Source organism: Chaetura pelagica, unplaced genomic scaffold, assembly GCF_000747805.2.
Source record: "Chaetura pelagica isolate M959 unplaced genomic scaffold, ChaPel_1.0 scaffold47, whole genome shotgun sequence".
Lineage (NCBI taxonomy): Eukaryota > Metazoa > Chordata > Aves > Apodiformes > Apodidae > Chaetura > Chaetura pelagica.
The window spans coordinates 1,164,480-1,187,281 of record NW_009954140.1 but is presented as its reverse complement, the minus strand read 5'-3'; the positions used below and the strand labels follow the sequence as shown (position 1 = coordinate 1,187,281).

At 50.4% G+C, this 22,802-nt stretch overlaps 1 protein-coding gene across 1 annotated transcript in view; it reads right to left on the bottom strand.

The window, feature by feature from the left end:
• Positions 1–22,794, bottom strand: part of CACNA1G (calcium channel, voltage-dependent, T type, alpha 1G subunit) — a 96,820-nt gene extending 74,026 nt beyond the window's left edge. Inside the window, exons 1-9 of the mRNA XM_010002670.1 lie at positions 22,690–22,794; positions 22,063–22,196; positions 13,598–13,695; positions 11,191–11,350; positions 8,898–9,189; positions 8,291–8,383; positions 5,861–6,671; positions 5,728–5,772; positions 4,578–4,942 (exon numbers count right to left, since the gene is read on the bottom strand). Of these exons, the coding sequence (XP_010000972.1) occupies positions 4,578–4,942; positions 5,728–5,772; positions 5,861–6,671; positions 8,291–8,383; positions 8,898–9,189; positions 11,191–11,350; positions 13,598–13,695; positions 22,063–22,196; positions 22,690–22,782 (2,091 nt within the window). The 5' untranslated portion in view covers positions 22,783–22,794. The remainder of the gene's footprint in view (positions 1–4,577; positions 4,943–5,727; positions 5,773–5,860; positions 6,672–8,290; positions 8,384–8,897; positions 9,190–11,190; positions 11,351–13,597; positions 13,696–22,062; positions 22,197–22,689) is intronic.
• Between the last annotated feature and the right edge of the window lie 8 nt (positions 22,795–22,802).

Below are 22,802 nucleotides of genomic sequence, written 5' to 3'. Positions count from 1 at the left end.
AGAAGACTCCCATGTTCTCCAGCCTCTACTGTTTACATAAACAGACATTCTAATGCATTTTGCCAGCAAGCTTTCCTTTGACACTTTGGCACAGGTGGTTGATATTTCCATGCTGCAGCAGCTATTAGATCATAATGTTACCAGTGACAACTTTACATCATCTGCTCCTGCAGCAGGATGCCCTAGGAATTCAGCTGGAGATCCTACCATGGCCTTAGGCTGCTCCTGACTGGAGATGGGATTTTCACACCATGGTTTGTGGCACTGCTGCTTTCTGGATTCCTACAATAACTCCACTGGTTATCCTCCTCCTGTGAGGATGCCAGACATCACCTCTTCCCACTTCCTTGAAGAATTGCTTCCTGTGGATCATGAGCTTTTCTCCTTGGGTGCAGTCCCAAAGAGTCATTCACCCTTGTCATCTCTCCAGTTTGCCTCGAAAAATTAACAAGAGGTTCTCTACAGTTGGTCTGAACCAACTTCCTCTTCCCTCAGACACACCAGAGTTTTGGATCAATGTAGATCCAAGTCCCCACAAGCTCCAGCCATGGATTTGAACCGACTGCAGCTCTGGGGAGGCCAAAGCAGGACTCTCCAGTCTCTTTCTTGTTATGTTAACAATGGCAAAACACCGCAGAGACAGCGGCTGAAATTGAAGAGCTATTTAAACAAATGAATATGTAGGGTATAGTTCATACAATGAGAGTTCAGACGAGGAAAATCGGAACAGCCAGGCAGCTCAATGTGAACCAGATTTTAAAAACAAAAACAAAACCCCAAAGCCCTTCCTCAAGGAAGCCTTGCTGAATTCTTTCCCCTGCTGAGGAGTCCAACATCACGCCTTGTACTGAAGCCTTTGCCTTTCACTCCAAGGAAGGATTTAAAGAGAAGAAGAAAAAAAAAAAGTAAAAGGAAAAAAAAAAAAGTAAAAAAAGAAAAAAGTAGCACATTATGGAACAGAGTCTGGCTTACAGCCAGGCTGTGGGAAAGCAGCACAGAAACCCTCTGGTTTAGCAGCACATTTTACTCCTGCTCTATGGCAGAACAAGCTCTTGCAAAGCCCTTGTCGTTTGAACCCGCAGCGCTGCAGAGCCTCAGCTTCCCTGAGGCGAATCAGTCAATTGGCTCAGCAGTGTATTTAAAATCCCCCAGAGTCTGCCTTTAAATCACCTTTGTATTCCTCTACCCAAAGCTAATAGTTTCTACCTGCATTTTGCTTCATCTCCGTAGAAAAACAAGCTATTTAGCAGTCACATTAATAATCCACAGCAATCTGGTTGTCATTGCCCTGATGGAAAATTTCACAGTGCTGCCCAGCAGCCACGACGTGGTGAGTGTTCAGCACACCTCAAACCACTCTGCTCTCCTCCCATGGAGCCCAGCAGCTGCCAGAAAGGCAGGAGCCAGAGCTGGACAGGTAGGGAGGATGGGCAGAAAGTGTCAAGTTAAGCCCAGTCAGGTGTACCTATGGCTCACCCACGTGTGGGGACAGTGTGGAAGCAACCTGATGCTGAGGGAGAAAGTCAGCAAGCTCATGTCAGAAGGGGCTTAGAGGAAACCCAGCTACTGAACCCCCCCAGCTATACCTTTTTAAAATATTTGTGGACAATGATTTTACCATGGAAAGCAGTCTCTGGAGAGGAGCTTCAGGATGGAAGGTTCTAGGGAAGCAGATGAGCTCCTGGGTACATGAAGCACCTTTGCTATGTGAATCCAGCACCCCTGGCCATGGGTGCCCAGTCTGGCTCTGTTGACTCATGGGTGAGTGCAAACAAACAGAAAGAGGTAGGGGCTAGTGTTTTCAACACACTTTCAATTTCCACTCATTTTGATGTGCCTTCAAATAATAACTTTCATCCTAAATAACCCAAATATCCTAAATAACTTTCATCCCAATCTGGCCTTCTTTGGTTGATGAGTCTGTTAAGCAAGTGGCTGAAAGACCATTACAGTCTTCTAGGCATCTTCCATGGAGAAAAGCAGGTCCCTCCAGGATGCCTGTCTCAAGGTGAGATGCAAAGCCTCCAGAGGAGCATACTTTTCTCTCCCAGCTATAATGAGGACCTCAGCTGACCAGCTTCTGTCTTGAAGGCTAAGATAGTCTGGTAATCCCAGAGCTGCTGAATCCCACCCAACATTGATGGGACAGATGGGAGGGCAGAAGCCTTCTTCCTCCTTGAGTAAGCACCAGCCAATCCTTCCTCTCACAGAGCAGCTGCTAGTGTGTCTTCTGCCCTCTGGCAAGGTGCTGGTAAACAGCACAAGACTTTTGACATGGCACCATAAAACATGTCCTGAAGGTATTTATCCTAATATAGCCTGGTGTGCCCAGGGTGGCCACATGGGAAAAGCCCAAGAGGCTTTTCATTAAATAAGCAGGGAGCCTAATATAGAAAGTCACAGAGTCAAGTGCTCCTCAAATTTCCTCACATCTTTGCAAACAATCAGCCAATGATAAATTTGGCAAGGTTGATCATTTGCACTTTTAGGAAAGGCTCTTCTACAAGACAAGGAAAAAACAAACATCCCAAACCCAAACATGTTTCAGTGTTTGTAATCTTTGCAGAGAGGCCTGGTCCAGCATTTCTCTCCTCTAACTCGTGCTCTCGTAACTGTCAGATTATGAAACTGACTACAAGCCTCCCAAGTTTACAGAAAAACACCTCTCTGCTCTCTGCCGCCACTGCGAGCAGAGGAACTAATGAAAACAAGCTCCACTATTCACTCCAAATGCCTTGGAGAAAGGAATCTGGAACAGTAGTAGCTTCAAAATACTGTCAAAGAAAACAACCACCCACAGTGTCTGGAGTCCCCCCATGCTTATCAGCTCCCTTCACCTTGTTACCCAAAAGCACCACAAAAATCTGCCTCTTTGGGTCAAGCTCCTTGCTGGGACCCACCAGGGCAGAGGCCAGTACCCCCTGCCCTGTTCCCCCAAGCCACAGAATAAAGGAGCTGTGTTGCCTTTAGAGGGTTTGATGGGAACTTGCTCAGCCACCCATTCTGGTGGGATGGTTCCCCCATGGTACAGCCACAGGAGCCTGCACCAGCATCTCGCAAAGATGGGCATGATAAAGGACAACAAGCTTTGACAATCCAGCCCTTGGAGAGCTGCAGCAAAGCCACGGCAGATCAGCTTTCACCTCTCAGCCAAAGGATATAGAACTGTTCATCAGTTTCCTGAGCCACCTCCCCCCAGGTTCTCAGGAGATTATCTTCCCAATATTATTAAATAAAGGTAGAAGCACTCAAGCTTCCCCACAGAAAGCAGCACAGGAAGGTGAAACCTGCAGGACTTCAGAGCACCTCGCTGTTTAATGTGTGCTGAGCCCAGGGCTGAGCCAGCCAGACTGAATCAGAGCATCAGGGAGAAAGTGCTGGCTGGAAGGGACACATTGAGCACAGCCATGTCTCCCTGGTGGTCGGGCACTGAGGCATTAATGCCCCAAGAAGACATGGGAACTTGGAGCTGGTCTGCAGCCACCACTGCTGCCATCAGGAGCTTTGGGAGTTGCCTCAGCATGAACTGCAAGTGACTCCACAAATCCAAGATGTGGCAGGAAGGGAGAAAAGCAGCCAGGCAGGACTCGAGGGAGCTCCCAGGGATGCCTGGCGCTGGGACAGAGGTGGCTGTGTCTGAGAAGGGAGAGCTCCAGCATCCCAGAAGCAGCATTCTGGACTGGCCACGGGGAGCCCTCAAGCCCTGGAGGGCTACAGAACAAGGTTTTGCAACGTCTCAGCATCCCCCCTGGTGACCCCTTCTCCCGTACCCGAAGGCACGTGCAGCACCAAGTCATCCCACACCTGCAGCAGGACCACAGGCACCCAGCCAGGTTGCAGCCATGAACCCTGCGGTAAGACCAGACGGCACAAAAGCCTTTCCAAAAGCAAAGCTCTTGTCATCCTTACGGAGACGTTTCAGAAGGAACGTGGCAACTCCTTTCCTTAATGACTATATACAGGGAGAAGCTCTGCCAGGTGACAAGCGCCCGCGAGGCTGGAGCAGAGGCTGCCTCTTGCCTGCAAGGACTCAGATAATCGAGCGAGGAACAGCCAGTGATGAGTCTATTTTGGACTCAGCATGCTGCTGCTGGAGCGTTCACCAGGGAGGCAACAAGTGAGGAACAGCCAGTGATGAGTCTATTTTGGACTCAGCATGCTGCTGCTGGAGCGTTCACCAGGGAGGCAAAGGCATTTGTTACCTCCTCTCCAGGGACTGCAAACTCAATAGACTTCCCAGCTTGCAGCCACAGCAACCCCAGAGCCCACTGCCAGCCTGGCACAAACCCCATGGCAAAGGGCTGCTCCCTCCCCTCAGCACCTACACCTCAGGAACCAGCAATGTGGTGGTGGTCTCAGCATGGTGCTGAGCATCCCCAGGGGGGTCAGGATGCAGGAGCTCACACAGCAAGCTGGAAGCAGGCTCAGAGGAGGAAAATCGGCCTTGCTTTGTCCTGGGACCCTTCCTACAGCACCCCAATGCCTGTCACCCCAAACCATCCCACCAGCAGCCAGAGTCAGACCAGTAACACCTCTAGCATCCCAACTGCACAGGGAGCCACTGGGACAGCACTCACCTGCTCATGGTACTCGATGCCCATGCTGAGAGTGTTGATGAGAATGGCCACCATGATCCCACGGCCAAAATATTTGCTGTCCACGATCTTCCGGAAGGTCTCACACACCACGTGCCAGAAGGCCAGCACCCGGCTGGCTCTCCGGGCCCGGGTCCTGCCCCGCTGAGGGTCCCTCTGGTCACTGTACTGGGCGTCCTGCGTGAACTCGTAGACCCCCTCGCTGTCTGAGTCACCCGACTCATTGTCTGTCAGCTCAGCCTCGCTCGCCAGCACCTTCAGGCAGTAAGGGCAGCTCTCAGGGTTACAGGAGCCACCATCCAGCTTCGTGCAGGGACTGGAGATCTTGCAGGAGCTTTGGCAGGGACCTGAAATGCCAGTGAGGCAAGGGGAGCCCATCAGCCATGACTGGGGGGCTGTGGGAAGCCACGGGAGCAAACCACTGTCCCCAGACACAAAACCACTGCCCTGGACACGAGAGGCAAAGGGTTCCTGATGGGTTAAAGAGCCCAGGGCAAGACCCAAGTGCCTCCTCCCCAGTTACAAAGTCCTCTTGGGGCGTGGCAGTGAGTATTCCTTCAAAGCAGACACCCCAGCTCCCTGAGCTGCAGGTCCCTTGGGGAGCAGAGCCACAGGGAGGGGATGCTGGGGCTTGGGTCTGTTAGATCTGGAAGGCTTCCAGCCCTGTGCTAGACAGTGGGCAAAGCCATCACCTCCAAACCCTACGTTTTAACAAAGAAGGGATATGGTCATTTCCAAGCAGCCAGGCTGGGCTCCAGTTCTGCTCAGTATCACTGAGCCCAGTTCTAGCCCATTTTGGAAGTTCAAGGATATGGGGAGTGCTCCCTTTAATTACAGAAAAATCTGTTTGACTGGGAGGAGAAAATGGGAAAGAAAATGGGAACATTCTAGCATTCATTTTGCTTCGATTTTTGCAAGTATGAAATCACAGAATCATAGAATGTTTTAAGTTGGAAGGGACCTTAAAGATCATCTAGTGCCAACCCCCTTGCCACTGGCAAGGACACCTTCCTCCAGACCAGGTTGCTTAAAGCTCCATTCAACCTGGCTTTGAAGATGTCCAGGAAGAGAACAAAGTCTGGGAGGTTGAAACCTCCCTCCTGGTTTTGCTGTAGATGCATCTTAGCCTCACCTGGAAAGCCATCACCTTTCTCTGTCACATGGACTGAAAAGAACCCTGCAAAGATTTAGAAAGAGAAAGAAATGAAGTGGTAGCTGATATTTCTGCCAAGCAACCCCAGACCAACATCCAGCCCCAGGCTCACCCGTACTCTGTGTCTCCAGCAGCTTGTGCATGGTGCTGTACGGCCCAGGAGGGATGTTGAGGTTCGTCAAGGTGCTGCTCCCAGCACCAACTGCTGCCTCCCCCAGGCTCTTCTCCTTCAGCATCTCGTGGGGGGCACTGGGGTGCACCGTGGGGTACACCTTGCTGCCCACGATGTTCTTGGGGATCCCCTCTGGGCTCGGCAAGCTGAGGCCTGGCTGTGGGAGGGATGACCTGCAGAGCACGGGCTCGAAGTGACAGTCAGCGTGGTAGATGCTGTGGACGGACTCGGTGTTGGTGGGAGCAGCGCTGGGGGCCCCGTGGGGGTTGGGTGCTGAAGGGGGGAGCATCAGCCGGTTGGTCCCATTATGGAGAGAGCTGGTCTCCACATCACTGATCTCCGGGCTGGCACGGGGAGCCCTCAGGTTCCCATTGCCCAGGTGATAGTGGTGGTGGTGGTGATGGTGGTGGTGGATGAGGTGGTGTACAGAGGACCTCTTCCTGCTCCGGCGCTTCCTGGTGTGCCGCTTGTCCCCTGCCTTGCTGGTGGGGCTGGCGAGGAAGCCCATCCTCACGCCCACCACCCGGTAGACCTTCACGAGCTGCTTGCTGCCTTTACGGGCAATGTAAACCAGGTACTTGAGGAGCTCATCATAGCAGCTGCCCGGCTCCGAAAAGCTGGCGAGGGTGCTGGCGTTGGACAGGTAGCGCACCCGCTGCTCCTTCATCAGCTGGCTCTCGCGCTGCTTCGTCTCCGAGAACTGCGTCGCTATCACCACCAGGCAGAGGTTGATCATGAAGAAGGAGCCCACCTACAGGAAACAGAAGCCATCAGCCACCTCGGGGTGGCCATGCCCCACCCCATGGCCCTACCTCACTTCACGCCCTGCTGCAGGAGCCAGGGGCAAAGCCCAGACAGCCCTGCTCCCTGCCGTCACCCAGCAGGGACCACCAGGACCGTGGAGGAGCTGACACCCCTCGAACCCCCACCCTGGGGACTCCCACACCAGTGCTCTATGTCAGAGATCAAAGATGAGAAAAGCTTTTTGACAAAAAGCTTGTACTCTTTTAAGATGGTGTTTTTCTCTCTCCACAGACAGCGGTTGTAATTACCACAATTAGTGGCATTACCATGAATGCACTGAGCCCTCCTGATAGGAGTGTCTTTCCTGGCAGTGTGTGGGCAGCTCAAAAGCAGATCCCTCTCCCCTGCTAACGGGATTTTCAGGAGACTGTTACACAAGGCCTTCACAGCAGTATGTACCTATAGCTTGGAGGTTTTCTTTCCAACAAGGGTTTCATGAGGTTCTGCCTTCTGCAGAGCACAGCCTGGATCACAGAGAATTACTGCCATGCTAACAAGCTATGGCACACTGGGAATGTTACTTGCATGGCACCTGAAAAAGCATTGCTTGCCCTTCCAATCTGCTGTCTCAGGAATGCTGAGAGCTGAGGATTGTTTCTTTTTTGGGGGGAAGCTCATAGATGAACCAGAAAAAGCACCATGGACTAAATGACCTTCTCATCAGGGTTTGAGTCCCGGTTTGATGAGGAGCAGAAATCCCCACAATCTCTTAGTGGATGACGTGCAGCTATTTTGCTGGACTTAGTCCAACTAGGGAGGAAGAAAGGGACCCATCTAACTTACCTCAGATACATCTAAGTGAGGCACCTAATGATCCTTTAGAGTCAAGAGAGAAACAGGCACATCAAGTCTGCAATGCATCTAATTTATTTTGAATGGTTACCTTTGGAGGAGATGAATCACCCCCTTAAAGCACCTACTTTTCTCCCATGATGATAAAGGAAGTCTAGACAACCAGCTCAGCCAGTCATGGCAGACAATTCTGCTTGCATAGATGAAGTCCATCATGGAGCCCACCCCACAGAAACTCTTTATTGGCTCCTAAATGGGTGGTCTCAGCTGATGCTGTGAAGTGTGAGTGGGCTGTGGGCAGAAATCTCTTCCCTCCTTTCTTAATATGCTCTCTGAAGTTTGGGACTGTTTTCCTGAAATGTCCCCTCTTCACTGAGGACCCAGACACCTGGGTTCTTCAAGTTGGGGGAAATTCTGGGCAACCTCCTCCCCCTTTGAAACCTAACTGGTTCAAAATTTAAAATCTAAATTCCAGGTGGCAACTTGGGGAGAGGACCTTGGACCACAAGGAGAGAAGCAGTAGGCACAGCAGCAACAGGAGTGTATCAACTATAGCTTAAAGCACTTCTTTCTTCCCTTCATGTTTGCAGCAAAACACAGCTGCAATGCAATGCTGTATGGAAGCTCCATGCCTTCTAGCAGGCTGGTTTCCATCCCTCCTACATCACATCAGCTTTTATATTCTCTGTATTATCTGCTCAGTTCCTCTGGATCTCTCCTCTCTGCCCTATCCAAATGCCAGGAAGTCCCCCATGTTCCCCTAAGGCCACTCACAATGATCAGGAGGATGAAGTAGATGAAGTTGTAGAAGGAGTGTGCATCCATCACAAAGTACATGATGTCCACCCAGCCTTCCAGTGTGATGACCTGGTGGAGACAGGAAGGGAAAATGAACCTGTCAGGGCTCAGTTACACCACCAAGTGTGCAAGCAACATTTCTCCTGACTGGATCATTCCTGACACCCCATAACTGGTCTTGGCACAGAGCAAAATACTGAGGAGCCAAGTCCTGCTCCCACAGATGCCAATAGCCATGTGGCCAGCTGCCCAGGCTGAACCCAACCCTTCTTTTCCAGCTGGACCAAAGACCTGCTACTGGAGCTCCTGCTACAGGCTCCAGGCTCTGCTCCACATCAAGGTGGTCTTACTGCCCACACGCAGGGGGTGGAGTTTGGCCTTTTGTCCATGCATGTGACATGGAGGCACCTTCAAAAAAGGCTTCAAATTGTATCCTTGACATTTTGAGCACCTGTGTGCTACTTTATAGCTCCTTCTTGGTGCAAAATAGCCCCCAGGAATGTGATTATGCAGCCCCTGGGAACGTGCTGGGGGGCATGCTTGGCTGTTCCCCACCTGGTGCCAGTTTGCACCCAGGACTCACCTGGAATATCGCGATCCAGGCGTAGCCAATGTTATCAAAGTTGATGGCTCCCTTGAATGGGTTGTGCTCCCCAGCAGAGCAGTTGGTGTAATATTGGTTCCAGTTGACACAGGACGTGTTGGTGGTGTCATTGTAGGAATAATAATCCAGAGTGCACTCGAGACCCTCTTCCCTCCGTGTTGGGATGCTCCGGCAGTAGCGCATCCCATTTTCCCGGGGCTGGGAGCAGATGAAAGGGTTCTCATCTTCATTCTCTGTCTGGTAGTATGGCTCCAAATCCACTGTGTAGGGGCTGAAAGAGTCCAGACAGGGCTGGGGTTTGCACACCGACTGTAGGCAATCTGGTAAGGTAACAAGTGTGACAGCAACGTCTGGCAGCTGTGATTCTGGATCTTAAAGGTTTGTGTTGTGGTTTTGGTTTGTTGGGGTTTTTTTAAATGGGATCTTTGTGGACTTTCTGCAGCCACACTGGGAGAGATCATGTCCCTAACCATGTTTTGAGAAACTGAGGCAATGCACTTAGCCACTCAGCAACCCCTCTGGTGACATTACTAAGAGTGACTCCATCTGGAAGTGCTTGGGCTTTGGGGGACTAAAAGCAGGATTCAGCCCAGCAAGGCTTCTCTGAAATGTCTTTGCTGTAGTAAGATAGGAATCAATTTAAGCTCCTGTATCTCCTGTCCTAGAGAAGCTGAGTGTGGTTGGGGGAGACTACATACAAGGACCTCCCAAGTCTCCCAAAAACAGAGAGAAGGCCTTCATCTGCATTTTATAGTGCCTGTTCAGCCCATAGATAAGCTCTAAATTCCCTCTGAGGGTGGTCTTACCACAGTAACCCAGGCAAAAATGCTCTTCAGGGAGATGAAACAACCCATGGCCAGCCAGAAACTGGCTTCTTGCTCTGCATACAGCTATCTCCTTAATGCTGCCAGGACTCCCACTAAAGCTTGCAAAGATATTTTTAAGCCTAGTTCAGCCCGATTAATTCCTGCAGAATTGCCTTTAATACTCTTCAAAGCTTATCTAAACCCCTGGAATTCTGGCTCAATTAAATGGCACCCAAACCTGTGGCTCTATGGGATTTGCTCAGTGGTGAAGCAGCCCCTCTGCTCTGCTGCCATTTACTTAACATGGATGTGCCCTGGTAGAGACTCTCCCAAATGCCCTCTGAGGGCACGACCTACTAGAGGGGTGACAGTTATTAGGAGATGCCTGGGAGAAGACAAAAGGTGCATGTGCCAACTCCAGACCTGAGACCCAGCACAGCCACAGCAACATCATCGTGACCCTGCTGTGTGCAAGTGAGAGACTCTGGGCTTGCAAGAATCCTCCATCCCAGTGTGGATTTAACCAGCTCCAAGCATTTCTAAGCAATGGACAGAAAGGTGACACATTTTTAGAGACTTTTGCTTTGCAGCTGGTAACCCCTAATAAGAAGTAACAAGCCTGTCAGGTTGGCATCTTCCTCCAAGTTCTGGGCTCATGGCACTATTTGCAGGGTGGTTGCTGTACAGGAAGACAACCAGATAACTGAGCACCAGCCTGGAACATCAGAGCCTGGTGGAGCACCCATTGAGGGCTTGGAGTCACCAGCCATTCTGCTGGCATCCAAAGTGAGGGAGGCGGTGGAAAAAAGCAGGTAGGGAGAACAGGTATGGAAATGCTGGTCTGAAAGAGGCTGACAGCTACCACTGTTCAAACATTCCTGGCAAGCTGGCTGGCCAGGAAACTGGGTGCTTTAAAACCCTGTTTGATCAGTATAATCTTCTTGGCTTTAAAAACCAGGAATCTGTGAAAAATAACACTGTGTGACAGGGACTATCCCTTGCTCTGAGACTGTAAAGGATCTAGCATCCTGAAATGTGCAGCAGCTCCATCAGCATCCCCTGGGGTTTGGGTGGGATTACAAACACCATGGCAATGAGCACCACCAGCAGCTGACCAGGATTCACACCTCAACATCTCCACAAGTGCAGAAAAGGTTACACATTAATGATATGCTGAATCCAAAGAGCCTGAACTCATATTCTCAGAGGGTTTTGGAGGCTCTTATCTATCAAGAGTTTCCCAAGTTGCAGCTGAGGGTTAAGGACAGCCCTGCAGGACTTGAATGGCAAATTGTCACAGCTCACTCTGTGCCAGCCACACGTGCCTGGACAGGAGTTGTGGTGGCATTTAGGAGTCTGGAGCATTTGCAGAAAACCAGGGCTTTTTAATGGAGGAGATCCTTGTCTCCTGGAGGGCCAGACAAGCCTGAGCTGGAGAGACACGTCCTCTGCCCGCCCAGACTCACATGCTGAAGTTCTCAGGGAGGAAGCAGCGGTTCCTGAGCAAACCTGCCCACAGCTGGACTCCCACGATGCCAAAGATGAAGAAGACAAAGAAACAGAGGAGGAGGACGTTCCCCAGCATGGGCAGCGTGTCCAAAAGAAGCGTCACCAGGATGCGCATACCTGAGGCGAAGCAGAAAAGTCCACACTGAATTTTCTTACTTCAGCTATGTCCCCTTGACCTTTTCCTCTCCATCCATATTTTCCTTCCAGTGGCAGCCACCACCTTCCCAACCACTGCCCTTGTCACCCACACAAGGCTTGCAAACTTCTGCAGCTCCCCAGTCCCCTTTGGCTTTCCCCCAAAGCCCCTAGGATATGCACTTCATCTGTTGCTCCTGGGCAACAACCCAACCTTCTCCCTTCCCTTCCTTCACTCCCCATCTCAAGTCCTCTTCTCCCTAAGTTTTCTAGCAATTATATGTCCCCTTTCATCCCTGGCACCAAATTCTGACATTCTCCCTTGCTCAGTCATATTTCTTTCCCCACTCTGTACATATTAAAATTCCCCTCCCTAATTCCCCTCATCTACCCTAAATCCCCTCTCTTCCTTAAAATACAGGGCTTTCTCTGGCAGTCAATTCTCACAAGTTCAGGAACAGCCAGTTCTGTAACAAAGACAAATTGATGGTGACTTCAACTTGACATTTACACACAAAAAAAATTTATTTGATCTGACATCTCTGTAATATTCTGCTCATCTCTCGCTCTCCTCCTTTCCCCATATTCCACATTCTCTCACTCACTTATATTGATTTTAATTTAAAGAAAGCTTTACTGTTGAACCCTTTACTTTCATACTTGAAGAGGACTTTTTTCTCTCTTCCTGGTGCTGTCATCTCCTCTACCAGGGTTTTCCTTCTACTCCTCTACTGGGGAACAACCACCTTATGTCAACTCCTAATTAACTGAAATGACTTTCTGTGGTTACTGCATTCATCATCACACAAAACTCTTTTTTTCTTTTCCCACCTTGTATTTCTAACCTATTGGAACAATGTTGCAGAGAAGCCAAGATAAATTACTCGGGGTTTCAAAATACATTAAGTGAATTACATCCCCAGTTAGACAGCGGTGGATAAATTCAGCCATCCATCAGCTCAGCAGAGGGGATAAAAAAACCAAAACACATTGCGAACAGGATTCTGCAGCTACTATAATGAGTGAAATAGCAGCAAAGCCAGATTAAGTTCAAGAGGCAGGACCAGAAAAATAAACAGAATCCAGGCACCTCCAGCATCAGCAGAGAGAACTGAAGCTGATTAGTTCTCGTCAAGGTGTTGGGCTAGCTCAGACAGGGGAGCTCAGACTTGCATTTAATTTGTCTAAAACAATGTTGGAATTGATAGCCAGGGTTGTAGGGCCAGGAAAACAACATTTCTGATGTGGTTGTACTTAAGCTTATCACACTCGATTCACAGAGCATCCAAGAGGGATGGATGCTTTGCCCATGTGGTACAGCAGGAGCAGCTCGTGGGCCGTCTGGTTGGGTTTGCCATGGCCATGCGGTTGGGTTTGCCATGGCCATGCGGTTGGGTTTGCCATGGCCATGCGGTTGGGTTTGCCATGGCCATGCAGTTGGGTTTGCCATGGCCATGCAGTTGGGTTTGCCACGGCCAAGTGTTTGGGTTTGCCAGGGCCATGTGGTTGGGTTTGCCACGGCCATGTGTTTGGGTTTGCCATGGCCAAGTCCTCTCCAAGCACAGGGCTGGGTTGCCATCTCCAGCTGCGAGGCAGGAGCAGGCAATGCCAGCAGCTGCTGTTCAAGGAGGGCCTGAGAGTCTCATGCATAACCTGATAAACCAGCACTGACTAGCCCCTCCCGTCCCACCCAGCCTTGCTTTGGAAGTGTTGAGGGTTCTGGCTGTACTCTGAGGAGTAGACCAAGAGATGTTCCCCCATCCCAGGAAGCTGTCTCCAGGCACAACAAGCTTTCCCTGCCTCAGTTTCTCCAGGAAAGGATGGGGTAGTGCAGGGAGGGTGAGACCAGCATGGCTTGGACTCCTCTGCCCCTACTGTCTGGCAGAGGCTGTTGGCTCAGTCAGTCCCTATTGCTTGCATCTCTTCACCTTACCAGCCTCCTAAGACCACCTTCAGATGAGAACGAAAGGCATCTGAAGACAGTCCTGGATATCTTTTTGATGGATGGTTCATCTTTAATGCCACAGGTGCCAAAACAAACATTATTTAAAGCAGGAGAGTGACAGGCACTGGAAACCAGGGGGTGGTGGGTAGGACCTGACACTGCCAGGCTTGGGTGAACGTTTGAGCGGCGATGTAAGATGGGCAGCATCTCTGTTTGCTCTTCTATCTTTGGGGCACAGAGACAAAGAACTTGCATCAACTGGGAGGAATAAAGGTCTGACTTACTGGGGACCCTGTTGATGGCCCTGAGGGGCCGAAGGACGCGGACGGTGCGGACGGCGGAGAAGCTGACGTTCTGCAGGTCCAGGGAGTACTCCAGCATCCTGCAAAGACACCAGCACAGAGGAGCATCAAGGATCCTTCTGGAGAAATGCTGGGTTATCAAACATCATAAATCAAACATTATATGCCAACCACTCACAGAGGGACTCGTTACTGCATCTCTCCCATCAGGAAAGTTTGCCAGAGGAATTAATTAAGGGTTGTTTGCGTATCAGAATAAAGTCAACGAACGAGAACATGATACACCAGCTCACACAGCCACAGATCTTCTCCCTCTCTCATCTGCTTTGGTTACTGTTTTTGCACAGGTCCAGGGCAGAAGCTTCTGGAAGTCTCTGCACACCCCAGGAGGGCAACTTCAGGGCTGACTCCAGGAGCCCTTTTCTCAGCAACAGTTGTACAGATGCTCAGGCGAATCTGAGTTCCCTGTTCTGAGAAGCCCTGAGAAGCAGAGGAGCATCTCCTGGCACAGAGCCTTTCCACAGGGCACAGGAGGTGCACAGCATGGGACACTGAGCCCAGCTAGCTCTGTCCAGCAGCAATCACTGGCAGGCAGGACTCAGGTGGATGGGCAAGCACACAAATCCAAACTGATGACATTTGTAGATCAAAAATTAGGCAAACGTGGAACCAAGGAACCTCCCAGTGCTCCTATGCTGCGCCTGGTGGGGTTATTTCACAGCTCAGGACACAGAGGTGCAACCTTCATGTGACAGGCTGAGGATGCCCTGGGACTGGTGCAAGTTCCTGGCATCCCCCCTGCACTGTCTCACTCTGCTCATGGCACTTCTGCTCAAGCACAGCGAGGCCATCAGTCACATCACTTCCAGGGCTTTGCTCTCCAGCCGTGGGAAACAAGCTCTCTGCTCAAAAGTGTTCCTGAAGAGGCAGAACCAGGCAAAGGCAAGGAAGAGGACCACAAGGCTCTCTGCACAGTCAGGCTCTGGCTGCCACAGGCACCCACAGACTATTAATCTCTCCCAAAAATTACCAAGTTCCACCTCAAAACCAATTGGGTCGTTCATTCCCTCCAACTTCGACGGTTAGAAGCCTGACTTCCAGCCTAGATTTATTCAGGACAAGCTCATACTCCTTTGTTCTTACACCAGCACTGTCTTTTAAGTAGCTTCTATAACTGTTCTTTGTCACTGGTGTTTACCCACTTGACATACTTACAGAGGACAAACCACAGGTCCTCTCAGCCTTGATTTTGCAAAGCCAAAAAAACCAGGCACTTCCAGCCCCATCTCCCAGCCAGGCTCCCTGCTTCCCACTCACAACCTTTCTCTACACCTGCCCTGGCCTGAATCCATCCTAGTCAAGTAGACACCAAGCAGTAAAGAGAGGGGCAATAATTTGCCTGGGCTTTAATGGTTCTCAAGTTTCACTCACTGTTTGGAAATAAGATTTTTGTACAGTTTGCAGGATTTGGGTAAAAAGCTCATGTCACACGTACAGCTTTTCTTTCATCTGTTATTAAAACAGAAGCTACCAGCAAAATTTAGAGCAGCATATGGTTATTTGCACCAAGACAAATCATTTTCTGATTAATGACAGTTCTAGACTTGCTTGCAGAGGGCACATGCTTGTAACTAGCAAAGGGCATGTTGTAAAATGCATTTAGATTTAACATATTAAAGAAAAATTATAATGCCTAATGTAAAAACAAACAAACAACAACAAATAAAAACCCAAACAACAAAAAAAACCCAAAACCAACAACCCACTGGCTTGAGCAAACACTTGAACACCAAGACCAGAGCTGCCAGCACCAGCACCACAAGCTCAGCCCCAGAGTGAGACTGCAGGATCTGTAAACTAACAGCTCAAGAGCCTTGAGAGAAACCAGGGTGGAGGGGGAAAAAAAGTGGGTAAAAATCAGCCACTGAAGAGCAAGTCCAACGAGAATCCCACCACTTGCCAGCTTAAAGGTCACTTCCAAAGGCAACGGGATGCATGGGAGGAATCAATTCACGTCCCTGGCAAGGAGAGATACCCAGGGAGAGGATGTCAGGATGTCACCAACTGGCGAGGTGACAGGTGCATTTGCCAGCATATATAACATGAATGCATTGAGGATCTGCAGTGTAAAAAGCCCCTGATGAAGCTTCAACTCAAATGTCATTTCTGTTCAAACGGGAAAGCACAAGGGCTGTCAGCACCTCTGCCACAGGCCTGGGTGCTCAGCCAAGTTAAAGGCTCAGAAAAATACACGGCATTAAATTAGGATGGATTCAAAGCAAATGCTGAGACTTGTCAGAGTGATCAGCAACTCCTGACCACCAGGGTTATTAAAAAGGAAAGCAGAAATATTTAGAACTTTCCAAGAATAAAAGCAGAGCATCTGCAAAGGCAGATGTACAACAGGCTGGTGGTGGGATGCAGGGAGAGCTGCTGCAGACCTTTGGCAAACACTCCTCCAGGAAGGAAAACTCCTGGGACTCAAAAGACAGACAAGACACAAGGGGTAGTTAAGGATGGACCAGTCATCAGAAATTCATCCCTATTCTTTGTGGAGATATTGAGACTCTGAGCACACTTGGATTTCCTTCATATAAAACTCAAAGCTTTGGGAAGGATCTCGGAAGTGCAGAGTCAGGCAGCATCCCTGCCTGTGATGGGCTTGCAGAAGTGATGCTCAGGAGCATTGCAGGAGAGGCTGAAGGGCCTCTTCCCAACCAGTGAGACTAACAGAGCACAGAAACACTGAAAAAGCCCTTCCCACACCTACCCAGCATTGCTTCTCCGACCCACCCTGCCCTCAGCCCTGCTTCTACTCCCAGCCCTGGGATCACTGGTACTCTAGGAGCAGATGCTGTGAAGACCCACCAGAGTTGTGGAGTTTGTGCTGAGGATGCTTTCTGAGAAGAACTTGGCCTCTCTCCTCTCACAGGCAGGGGAACCCATAACAAGGCAAAGATGCCTGCAGGCATCCCAGGCCTGTCCCTCAGCCTGCTTGGGCACGGAGCCGCTGCTCACTGCCAGCAGGAGAGAGGCTCAGATTTATTCAGCGTTAAAACCTTTCCAAAACTGGGCATATAGGCACCCTTTATCTACAAAGCACAGCAATCAGTGGGTGTTATTAAGCCATCAGTGTAGGAAAAGACAAGGGGAAATTACTCAGGCAGTGCTGTATCTTCAGAAAGCCAGAATGAAACATCTTCCCGGCCCTCACCGCCTTTGCTCAGGCACAGTTTTGGAAGCCTCATGAGTCTCCCAGCATTCGTGGGTGTTGCTTAATTTTAAAAATATTAATTTGAATCAAGCTGAATGAAATAACAGGAGTAGCACTGGAGGGAGCATGAGCCCCACAGCCTGCTGGGTCCAGCTGAGCAGAGGCACCGCATGTCCCAGCCAGGATGTTTGAGCAACAAGGCTTCTGAAGCAGCAGCAGGTTTAGCTGAAGAGCTGAAAGAAACTAAAGGATTCTCTTCCTAGAGTCCTAAAACTTCAAAGAACAAAGTTTTTTTGCAGGTGGGTTTGAGTCAGCTCAGCTGTGAGGGAAGCTGCTGAGGGGTTTCTCTTACCCAGAAGGTTTCCATAGGCCAAGGATGTGGCTTGTTCAGGCTGTGGGGAGGGGGCACAGAGCAGAGAGCACCCAGGGCTTCCTGGCCCGTCTCGGCTGCTCTTCAACCTCCCAAAACTCACTGAAAGCAGCAAATTGCAAAGCTCAGCCCCAGATTTTGAACCCCAGGGTGTCTGCGATCACAAATATCAGCTTGATATGGTTCTGCCACCTCTGCTTGGAGCAAAGAGCACTTACTCTGGGGTGAGCCAGGGAGCCCTGGGATCCCGGGAAGAGGCTCCCGGCTTCCAGGACACTCACATCCAGCCCAGAAAACACCAGAGAAGGGCAAGTTCCTGGGAGAGGGTTGGGTGCAGCTTTTCCTGCAGTTCCAGGGGCTGCAGCAGTGATTGCACATTGGGTAATTGCATGTGTAAATCAGCCTCTTACATGGACAATTACCCCAGGGTTCTGCTGGTGCCAGGGCAGCGCAGGGGTCACTGCACACACGCCTCTCCAAGGGGCTGCTCCTCGGTGTGAGAGGGATCAATGCAGACAGGCAGGGGAGATGAAACAGCAACATTCATCCCTGCTTCTCTAATTTTTTTATTTTTTTAAGGGATGAAGGGACTAATACATAGGGGGAAAAAAATCCTTTGCAAGCAGTCACAGCAGGAGGCTGCAGCAGGGACCCTGCTTGGCAGGCCCACGCCAGCACTTTCTTTCCCCCATCTGAACCCAGGAGTTGGAACAGCCCCTTGATCAGCCTCATAGAGCTAAAGAGCCCTTCAGAAGAGCTCTCCTGCCTGCTTGCAAAGCGACCTGGTGCTGTGAGGCAAAGGCCAGGAACCCAGCAGGAACCTTGCTCTGGCTGCTGCAGCCACAGCATCCCTGCTCCCAGTGGGGACCCATCTGGCAGCCTTGCCCTGATCCCAATTTCTGAGCTAAAGAGCTTTTCAGAAACCATCCAGGTGGAGCAGGGACTGAGTGGGGGTCTGTGGCATCCCTTCCTCTCCTGTACTTCTGAACACAGCAAGGCTTCCTGCAGTGTATTTCAACCCTGAAATTCAGCACACAAAACCAGGAGGGAGCAAGACATTCTTAAGGGTTGTTTATGAAGGCTTCAGTGGAACTAACACTTAATACAGCCTTCAACAGAGGGAGAAAAAATGATAACAAACATTAGAAGTGTTCAGGAAGCAAAAAGAAACAGTGTCTGTTTTTCTAAAGAGAGCAGCTGGCCAACCACTTCCAGTCCTGGCTCCTCTCAAATTGTAAGCAAAATATTCCAGAAGTGTTTAACTTTCCTACAAAGTCCTTTAAGAGGCCCATTACAATGAGCAAAGCACAAGGAGGACTCCACAGACTTGGCCAAACAATTGACTGAGCCCAGAGTAACAACAGACCTGCAGGACTCCAACACAGATGGTGCAGAGCCCAGCTTGGAGGGGAGCAGAAAAGAAGACAAGGACCCTGAGCCCTGCTCAGTCCTGTCAAATTATTTAAAGCTTCTCTCTTTGGACAACAATTAACCATTGGGGTGTTTTGTTGCTTTGAGTTGTTTTTTTTTCCATGAGGATGGCTTCAAGCACAACTCAACCCACAGGGATGCAGAGGTTCAGGGATGACCTCATCTGGCCAAAGTCAAAACAAGCTGATGTCCTGCAAGCTGGTGGGACTGCAGCAAAGTGGCTGGGGCTGGCCCCAGCTGAGAAGCAGGTAGAGCTCAGTCTGTGGCTACCCTCTTCCCATGGACTGGTCAGAGAGCAGGTCCTTGGGCCCTGCCTGGAGAAGGTGGAAGCAGAGTGGGTGCTGGGTCCTGCAGTGGCCAAGTCAGGGCACATCTCCATCCCACAGCTCATGTTCACCAGCCTGACCCTCAACCAGCAGTACACTGTAAAAGTTTCTGAATGTTTTTGGATGTAAACAAATGTTCATCCTCAATATTTCAGCATCTTACATTGGGAGAGGTTGAAATCATATTGAGTCTTCTTTAGAGGACGAGAGCTGCCTTGCAATGCCCATTAACCTTCAAGCGTTCTCTAGAAAATCAACTCCCAAACCCTCTTCTTTAAAATAACACAACATAATTACATCATTCATCACTTTTTCCCCTTCCATTTTCCCCATGCAACTCCATAACCTACAGCCAAAGCCACGTTTCACTAAGCTGAGTTTAGATAATACAGCTCTATTCTCATCTCCAGCAAGTTTTACTGTAATTACAGAGATGTGTTGCAGACATTACACACTCTACAATTAGCACTAATTGCATTACATTGTCACAAAGAAGTCATTTACTTCCTCTGAGCTCATGAGATTGGTCTGGACAGTTTAGCAGAGCTGAGAGGTACTTCATGGCAATGCCACCAGAGTGGCCAGCAGCACAGTGGGAGTGAGCACAGCACCCAAGTGGCTCTCCCAGCCCTCTGCTGGTGGCACATTTGGGGCAAAACATGCACAAAAAGGTTTTTCTACCATCTCAAGCCCCAGCAGGTCCAGAAAATGGACCTGGAAGGGTGAAATACTAGGAGTCTGGAGTTGGTATGTTTTTGGAAGCCTACCCTACAGTGGTGGTGGTGGGTAAGGGTGGCTATGGATGGTATGTGCCCCTGGGAGTGTACAGCATCTTCTCTGTCCCCTGCACAACTTGCCTTCCCCACCCCATGCCCTGTATACAGTTTGCTGCTTCTCCTCTCCCCCTGCTCTCACTTTCTGCTGCAGCCCATGGGCAGGGAAGCAGCAGGGAAAGCAGGAGAGCAGGAGCTTATGACCTGCTGGGCACTGGGAGACCACCCTGTCCTGCTGCTTCCCCCCCTCCTATGTCCTGCATGAAAACAAGGAAGAAAAAAGCGTGAAGGCAGAAGCAGAGCTGCTTCATTGTGGTCACCAGAGCCACATGGAAATGTCAGTCTGGGGTTCTGTTCCCCGTCATTTCACCAGAGAACCTGGCTGAAGCCCTTACATGAGACCTATATAAAACCATGATGTGTTTTATAATGTATCTAGCAAACACAGTGGGATTTGATTTGACCCTGCAGTGCTTTTTCCTCTTATCCTGATGGTGTTTATTACTAACAGGCTTGGGTCCCTTGTTTTTATCCCTGCTACAACCATGGCCCATTGCTGACACCTCTTTAGCTTTCTCTGACACCTAGCAGTGCCAGGGACAGCTGAGGGACCTTCCAGGATGGCAGTGATGCTCCAAGCCAGACACAGCACGCCAGGAGGAACAAGCAAGGGCTGGAGGAGAGCACGGGGTGCAAAGAGGAGCAGAGAAAGTGGAGGAGGAGAGGCTCCACTTTGTACTTAAATCCAGTCCGATCCTTTGTCACCTGAATTGGTTTTGACAGGGCCCAGATGGGAACAGTTCACACCCACAAAGGGAAGACCCATCACTTAGTCAGAGGCAAAGCCAACCTGGCAGGAGTCACAGGAGCGGTCAAGCTGCAAGGCTGCAAAACCTCAGCAACAAATCACAGGATCACAGAATCATTCTGGTTCAAAAAGACCTTTAAGATCATCGAGTCCAACCATAACCTAACTCTACCAACCATTAACCTAACTCTACCAAGTCCAATGCTTAAACCATGTTCCTAAGCACCATGTCAACATGTCTTTAAACACATAAAGAAGAAGAAATGAAGAACACACAGGGTGGCTTCAGCTGGCTCCAGCCCTTGGCTGTGTTGCTGATGTTTTCAACCCTACCAGAGCTGATAGGACCTGGGTCCCACCTTGTTCAACATCCCATCTTTGCAGCCCCTAACATTACTCAGACACTTTAGGAGGAAACTCAAAGAGCCAGACACTGGTGCAGCTGGAAAGCATAAGCTTGGGTTTACAGGGACAGTCAGAGCTCTTGGCCTTTCTGTCCTCCATCTCTACCTCCAGTTTGGGTCCTGAGTCTCAATACATTTTTGGCCTCTGCAGCACCCAGTGACAATGAGTTTCCCAGGCCAAGAATGCACTGGGAGACCTGTCAACTCCTTATTGGTTTTACTGGGCCACTGTTTTGGTCCTCCCAGCTGCCTGGCAGGGGTGTGTGCCATGACCCTGTGGGGTCAGCAATGGACTGTAAGCAAAGCCCACCCAGATGTTGCCCTTTCTTGGGGCACACAAAACCCATGCCAAGTAAACAGCCCAGCTGGGAGGATCTCCTGTTCCTTTCCAGGAAAATCCAGTAAATTTGATCTCTAGCTCTATCAAAAGAGGAAAAAAAACCACTGTTTTCCCAAAGGTCTTTGGGCTCTTGGAGCAGGGAGGGGAGGCGAGGGCTGACGAGCGACTCGTGTGTCAAAGGAACTCAGCTCTCTGGCCAGGGGCCAGGGACTTTTCATGTGGATTTCCAGCCTCTGCCAGGAGACTCTCGGGTGCTGGAAAAGCCTTTAATTCAAACCAGGTGCCTTTGAAAGGAAAACATTCAAAAAAGTGAACTTGGTCACTTTCCCACAAAAGAAAAAGGAAAGTATAATAAGGAGGATGATCACGCACATCTCACTGACCCTCCTCCCTGGCTCACTGCTCACTGCTCCTCACCACCCACTCCACCACCTCCTCACCCCATGGAAACTAAAGCCGCTGGTGGGACCAGAGGAAGAAGAGCCAAGCCCAGTGCCCAGCAAGAAGCCCCAGGCCACAGGCTGACCAAAATCAATGGGAAGCAGACTTTGTTGCCCTTCTCAGCTCTCTCCGTGAGCTGTGGAGAAGACCAGGGCCCCCTGCAGTCCAGGTGCAGATCCCCACTGCAGAGCCAGGATGGACAACACTGATGGTGCCAAAGCCCAGCCAGCCCCCAGCCTTCACCACTGCAAACCAGCTGCTCCCCCAGATCTGAGGCTTTCTGAGTGATGCCACGAATGACAACAGAGAGGGAGAAGGGGACACACCCCACCAGGCTTACCCTGCAATGACGATGAAGAAGTCCAGGCGGTTCCAAGTGTCTCCCAAGTAGCATTTCTTGCCAAAAATCCCCAGTGCAATCATCTTCACAATCATTTCCACAGCAAAGAAGGCAAAGATGAAATCGTCAAAGCTCTGCAAAGGAAAGGAAAGGAAGGAGGGAGGATCCTGCAGCGCTGCACACTCAGACAGGCAGGGAATCAGAGACCTGAGTCCAACCACAGCTCCTCTTGCACCACAGAGGGCTACAATCTCTAGGCAAGGGCAGTGCTGGGAGCAGACCAGTGTCTTTCCCAGTCCAGACTGGCCAACAGCACCCACAGTGCTAGGATAAAGGGACAAGCACATTTTGGGCTCCGTTTTCCCCATAAACAAGATGGTTCACCCTCCAAGCAAGATTTGGCTATGCTGGGGCTGGCACAGCCTGGAAGAGCTTTGCCTGATGACACCGTGTGTTCACATCCCACCACCAAAATCAGTGTTTTTAGGTGCTGACAGGACAGCCAGATCAGACAGGACCATTCCAGGGCACAAGGCCACCCCTGCTGTGGCTGGAGCCAGCTCTGCCCCAGCTTGATCCTCCCCACTCCCCACCCACCTGGGGCTGAAAGCAGCAGCCAGGCCCTACCTGGAGGATCCTGCAGCGTGGTGAGTCGCAGGCGATGTCCTCGCAGGGGTGGAACATGCCCAGAGTGACACAGTTGAGCAGGATCACCAACATGCTCACCCGCTCGAACCACC